Raw genomic sequence first — 6,995 nt, forward strand, 5'->3', positions numbered from 1 at the left:
ACTCACAGGGCAGAAGTGGAATCAGCTCTGCGGGCAGAACTGGGTCATACTGATGAGCATTTGCTGCCTGGGACAGCAAATGTGTGTGGTGGCAGCTCCCAGTGCAGAAAAACCCATCCCTGAGCGGCACCCAGCCAGCATCCCTCTAACAGCCCTGCTATTAATGCATCCTTCTTTGTTCTTCTAACCACAGATCCTGGAGGAAAACATGAAGTTAGAGTGCAAGTGCCACGGGGTCTCGGGGTCCTGCACCACTAAAACCTGCTGGACAACGCTGCCCAAGTTCCGGGAGCTGGGCTACATCCTCAAGGACAAGTACAACGAGGCCGTGCAGGTGGAGCCCGTCAGGGCCAGCCGCAACAAGCGCCCCACCTTCCTCAAGATCAAGAAGCCCCTTTCGTACCGCAAGCCCATGGACACAGACCTGGTGTACATCGAGAAATCCCCCAACTACTGCGAGGAGGACCCGGTGACGGGCAGCGTGGGCACGCAGGGCCGCATGTGCAACAAGACGGCGCAGCAGTCCAACGGCTGCGACCTCATGTGCTGCGGCCGCGGCTACAACACCCACCAGTACTCCAGGGTGTGGCAGTGCAACTGCAAGTTCCACTGGTGCTGCTACGTGAAATGCAACACGTGCAGCGAGAGGACAGAGGTGTACACCTGTAAGTGAGCGCCTGCCCGGCCGCTCCAGGCCTGGATACATTTGCACATGCACTGACGGAGCTGAGCGGAACTGCGGGAAGAGCTGCTCTCCCCCAGGAGATGCTCACCAATGGAGCCCTCTCTTCTCCTCGCGTTTCGTTGCTTATGTGGATACACATTTCAGACTCTTATAAAGTCAGCCAAGAAACAAAAACAAGCAAACCTCTCCCCGGGCCACCAGAGACATGAAAGAGAGAGAAAAGGATCACCTCAGTGAGCCTGCCCCTCGGGAGGAAGGAGCGCTGGCTGCCTTGCCGAAAGACACCGGCCAGGGAGGCATCTCTGGGGGTGGCAGCAACTCTTGGTTTGGGAAAGGGGTGCTCAAACACCTCTGTGTACGAGGAGCAGGGAGAGGTAGGGGAGAAATCCCTACAGAAGGGCTTTGCACAGGATGGGATGGACAGAGCCTCCCCGTGAACTGCCCCTGGGAGTGTGTGGATAACACAGATTTAGGCTTCCACACTCGTGAAAAGCTTCTACTGGTCTTGCCCATCTTTCCACGTCACAGCTCTTGCTGCAGCAAGAAGAACTGTGGAAGGGTTCTGTAGACACTGCTTTATCTGCCTTTCTCGTGTGTGTGTGAGCTGCAGATTTTAGCACAGGGATTTGGGACACTTGGGCATAATAATAACAATATTTAACAATTTATTCAGATAAAACTAATATTAATTTATTTAATTAAAAGAAGAACTTTACCAACCTTTCTGGAACTATTCTGCAATTAAAGTAGATAGCTGGCTTTCTTTGTGGAATAATTTTGTAGGATCAGCAAGGAAACACTGGAGCTGTACATATTATTCTTGACTAGGATATTTCTATTAGTTGGACTTGCAGGATACGTTCTACAGTACTGGATGTTTAAGGACAAATGCTGGCGTCTTTATATATATGTACATACACAAACACACTGTATTTGGGGGTTTTTGTTTGTTTGTTTCCTCCTGTTTGCTGCTAGTTGTCTGGAACAAAAGTGGAGTGGTAGGGGTTACAAATCTTTACCAGTTTTGCGTTTTGGTTTTTTTTTTTTTTCTTCAATTAAAGAAAGAAACATTAATAAAATCCTGTTTGGAATATGTCTAAAAATAAGAAAATCCAGACAAAATTCCATCTTTTGGAAAAATCAACCATAGGATAAGAGAGTATATTTTGTAAGAGACTATTTTTATATAAATATTTTATTTATACTACGTCTGCTTGTTCAACCTGTACTTTTTCTCAAAACAGGCATACAATTTGTAATTCTTAGGCTATTTAACAGAGAAAGGGTAATTAGTTTGTGAACACAACAGCAGCAAGCTGGATGCATTCAGCTGCAATTGGTGGATGTGTCAGAAAGCAGGATGAACTTTCTCTCCTGGCTCTTTTCCTGCAGCTCAATTTGCAGAATATGCAAAACAAGAACAGGGTATGTAGCATCAATTTTGTCACATGGCTTGAATTCATGATTGGTATTAACTGGATGCTCATTTATCCCATTCAAGAAAAAAAAATCCGAATTAGCTTCCCACATGCGTCAGTCATTAAACTGTGGCGTTATGACTCGCAAATGTGCTGTGTGTGCTGTCAGTTAAACCTCTGCTTTGTGCTGCTGTCAAAGCTGATTCCCATCAGGGCAAGACTGTAGACTGTGACTGTAATAACTTGCATGACACACATCGTCTGATTCTCATAGATAGGATACAAAGCTTACTTTTTGTCCAGCTCCTTTTGGCATTTACATTATTCTTTCCCCCCCTCCAAAGGCCAGAGCCCAAAAATGCAGAAAAACATTCGGACGAGTTTGAAGAGGCAAATTTAAAGACTACTCACTTGTTTTTCAGAGCCCAACTAAGCTGTTTTGCATTCTCTTTGTGGTATTTCCTTTTTATCACTGCTGATTTCTTCAGACATTGGAGTAGTAAATATTTCTCTGCATTTAGAATTGTTCTGTTCCTACTGCTTAACTCATTTGTGGCTGATAAAAAACCATGTCTAATTCTAACGTTGTTGTTCACTGGGTAAGAAAAACACTGGCCCAGCATTACAGATGATATTGCACATTGTCTGGGACAGATCAGGTTCTCTGCTCCTTCCAGACTGCAGGATCTCCCCAGTTAATGAGGCATCAGTGATGGGAATGTGCCACTGACTCCCTGCACAGCAGCAAGTGCCACCAGGGGTGGGTGAGACACCTCTGTCCTGTGTGCACTGGTCCTTCTCAGGCAAAACTCCCACCCAACACTGTGAAAACTGAGAATTTCTGAGAAGGGAAACAGAAGCATCACAAAAGATGCTGCGAAGTTTGACAACCTACCTGTTAGGACTTGGGTTTTAACTCACTCCTTGTATATATATTATTTAAGAACACAAGGCCATGCAGTACCTAATCCTAGCAATGTATATCAGGGGTTAATGCACAGTTTCTTTGCAGACCTGCCACTTAACACAAAATAGAATTTTTATTCAATTCAGGCACCAGAATGGGGTATCAAAATAAAGTTATTAATGTAATTTACTTTCAATCTTATGACTTGTCAATTTTCATTGAGTTACTGCTCTTAGTCCTCCTCAATTCCACACAACTAGATGTAAAATGCAGCCACATACCATAGGGATGTTCATTGTTACTCTGTATTATGGTTAAATAATTCAGATCTAACATTTAATATTGGAATCTCCCCCCCCCGTTTGTAGTGGGCTTTGATTTAGTGAATACCATATCGTAGTTAAAATTGTATTTTCCTCACTGATTAGAGTTCCTTTACAAGTTATTACTTTTGCAGCGTGTTTTTACCATAGAAAAGTAATGTGCAAAACTCCTGCTTCCTGTAAATTTCCATATGCAGTGACGTGCCATGTACAGCTAGCAGAATAATTACTGAAGGACAAATATCTTCAAACAGTTTTACTCACAATAATAAAAGACTGGATGCACAAGGAATTCAATTTGGTACACATTTTCCCTATATTCTACAATATTGCTGATGAGAAAATGGAGAGAAGAAAAGGAAAAAAAGCTGTCAATTCGTTTAATAACTGGAATAACAGTTTGGGAACCATGATTTAAAGAGCAAGGAAAACCAAATGCTGCATTCAACTAGAAAGTATTTAGAAATTTGGCTGTGTCACCTTAGACAGGAGAAATCGGGCCCATCAGGATGTGCAGTGAATGTGGAGTTAATTGGTCATTGGCTAAATGGGCTTGAATGGCCCGGAGAATAAACAGGAGAAGGGGGAAGATTTACGGGTTTGTGGATATTCCTCCCCCACAACAGCTCGGTCTTTGTGCTCCGGGATAGAGGAGCTCTGTTTTTACGTGGGGAGGGAGCTACAAAGGCACTGAAATGCACACAAGTGCAGGACAATGCAGCCCTCAAAGGAAAATCCATCTTTTCATGTGTGCTGCCAGGGCAGCGCTGGGCACAGGGACAGCCTGGATGGGGCAGAGGAAACGCAGCCCAGGAGCAGGGTCAGGGACAGCAGTGGGAAGCAGAGGGGAAAAAGCCTGGCTGCAAGTTGGGAACCTGTTAATTGTGGAATCTCCCTTCCCCAGCCCGTAGTGGAACCCCAGCTTGTGGAAATGAAGATGTTCTGCCTCAGGATTCCCAAGTAAGTTTTAAGGATTTTACCTCTCAGCCTTTCTAAAAGGACAGCTAACCTGAATTGACTCAGCTTGGTACTAGAAACACATAAAACATGAATCAGTCCGTGATTAAGTTTTCTTTGCCACATATGCACAAAGCTAACTGAGATATGTCTTTCAACAGTGATAATTAAACTGAAAACATCCTTAAAATATACTCTTAAGTGGTTCATTTGATAAAGTTACTGTAAGGGGACACAGTAACTTAGAAAAGGCAAATTATGGCTACTAACCATATTGCACAAGGCTCTCAATGAACTCTCCTGTGGATTTCAAAACTCTTCTTAACTGACCACACTTCAAAATCAATTTCTTAAACAGAGAAACGTCACAGACTGCAGTCAGGATGCACAAATTCAAATTAGGATGCTGTATAACTATTTCTGACAATATTTTCACATTTGTCATTGTAATAGATAAGGAGATATGCACTGTGAATGTCCCAAATGTGCATATTAAGCAATACTGTCCCTCGTCCCCAACCTGTAACCAAAGGAGTCCATGGAGCAAGAAGGTCTCCAAGTCTGAGCTGCAGGGTGGCTGGAAAACTGGATGTGAGTCAGCACAGCCTGGCAGCCAGGGGGGACATCCCTGCTCTGGGGGGCACCAGGCCCAGCATGGCCACTCGGGCAGGGGTGGGATTGTCCCTCTCTGCTTTGCACTGGGGCGGCCTCACCTCAAATATTGTCTGAGGTTTTGGTCACTGCAATATAAAAAACAGTGTTCAAAGGAGGGACACAGCATGGGGAAGGTGTGGAGGGGCCCTACAGAGAGTGGCTGAGGGCACTTGGTTTGCTCAGCTGGAGAAGGGAAGATTGAGGTCAGAGCTCCAGGGGCTGCAGCTCCTCCCGAGGAGCAGCTCCAATCTCTGCTCCCTGGGACAGGGACAGCACCCAGGCAACAGCTGGAGCTGGGCCAGGGGAGGGTTAGGGTGGACATCAGGGAAAGGTTCTTCCCCCAGAGGGTGCTGGGGCACTGAACAGACTCCCCTGGGTTTGGTCATGTCCCCAAGGCTGCCAGAGCTCCAAGAGCATTTGGACAACACTCTCAGGGACAGCCGGGGTGGGATTGTTGGGGTGGCTGCGCAGAGCCAGGGTCTGGACTCGATGACCCTTGCAGGTCACTTCCAATTTAGGACGTTCCATGATTCCAACGAGGAGACAGAAAAAGACATTTGTAAGATAAAGAAACTAAAGGCCTGTAACAGATAGGGTGCACTCCAGAAATGCTTTGGAGTACAGAGGAGAAAGCCTCAGGAGGAAAAAGCCTCAGAAGGAAAAGGCCCGGACAAATCAATGCATGAAAGGCACAGCACTGAGTCCAGCAGAGAACAGAATGGGCTCAGCAGCACAGGCAGAGTGCAGCAAAGCTGAGCCTGCCTGCTGCTGCACAGCCCATAGAGCAATTTCATTCACATCAAGCCAAATCCAAAGTATCTGTTCCCTGGAACCAGCAAGAAACCTGTTTTGTGGGTTGTTTCTCACACAGAAGTTTTTACCTAGCAACTTTGCTTGTACACATGGAAATATGCACTATGGACATCACATCCAGTGTATTTTTTAGCATAAAATCCCCCAGAGGATGTTAAATACCCATCACCTTGAGAAAGAAGTCAATGGAGAAAGACACAGAACCAGTAAAGGCAGTCATGTTAGACCATAAAGTCATCCCACAGGACTGGAAGATAGGTAATTTATTAAAAAAATAAAAAAGTATTTTCCACATATTAAAAAAACCTCAGGATAATTCCTCTTGGCCCTCTCTAATGCTGTGATGTCAAGTTGTACAAAAGTTCTGAGCTGAGCCTGGTCCCAGCCAGCCACTATTGTCCCTACAAACAGACAGGAAATCAGGAGACAGAGCCCCAGAGGGGTGGCCAGTGGGCACAAAGGCAGCCTGTGAGAGAAACAGGACTATGGCCCAGATTTCTCAGCTTCTGCCATCCCTTTTCTAAAGGAACTTGAGCAATGACTGATTTGTCACCTTGTATAAAATACATATCCAGATCTGAGGGTTTGGGAAATGTATTCGCTCATGCAGTGTGTGTTCTGTGTGTTCTGGGTAGCTGAAGAGAGGAGACTCCTTCCCAGGCTCATTAAATGCTGAGCACACAGTAATTAATATAACCTCCACATTAAGTATGAGTCATGCACCAGGGAAATGGAAGGAACCTGCTCTCATGTTTTGTCTCCTCGAGTCAAGGGATCAGCAAAGCTGGGAGATAGCAAAGGAGATAGCAGGCTTTTTGAGGGAGGGGATGTGGACAGCAGCTCCACAGAGGAAACAAACAGCCTCTGGCAAGCCAAAACTCAGCTCAAAGTCTCCACAAAGCAGGGGCACATTGCTCTGATGCCTCAGCACTGGAGGCACAGAAAAAGTTAGGGAATATTCTACTGGAAAGCGTTTAATAGGACGGCGTTAAAGCACATGGTGTTTGCTGCCACCAAAAGAGGGGGATGTGAGATGACTCACTGGGGTCAATGAGTTGTACCAACTAAGTACAAATTGTGAGAATTAGAACAGAAGCTAAAACAAAAAATAAATTTATTAAAGCCTTTCTGAGAACTTAGAAAGGCAATTTATCTGCTGCTGTCTCTCCTTTTGTGCTCAGCTCGGGCACCTGTCAGAATATTTTGATGCCTGCCCATTTTTAGTAGTGAGCCACATG

General features: G+C 45.3%; 1 protein-coding gene across 1 annotated transcript in view; it reads left to right on the forward strand.

The window, feature by feature from the left end:
• Nucleotides 1–3,769, forward strand: part of WNT7A (Wnt family member 7A) — a 34,587-nt gene extending 30,818 nt beyond the window's left edge. Inside the window, 1 exon segment of the mRNA XM_014310291.2 lies at nt 194–3,769. Coding sequence (XP_014165766.2) covers nt 194–673 — 480 coding nt within the window. The 3' untranslated portion in view covers nt 674–3,769.
• The last annotated feature ends 3,226 nt before the right edge of the window (nt 3,770–6,995 follow it).

The sequence above is a fragment of the Geospiza fortis genome, unplaced genomic scaffold (assembly GCF_000277835.1).
Source record: "Geospiza fortis unplaced genomic scaffold, GeoFor_1.0 scaffold394, whole genome shotgun sequence".
NCBI lineage: Eukaryota > Metazoa > Chordata > Aves > Passeriformes > Thraupidae > Geospiza > Geospiza fortis.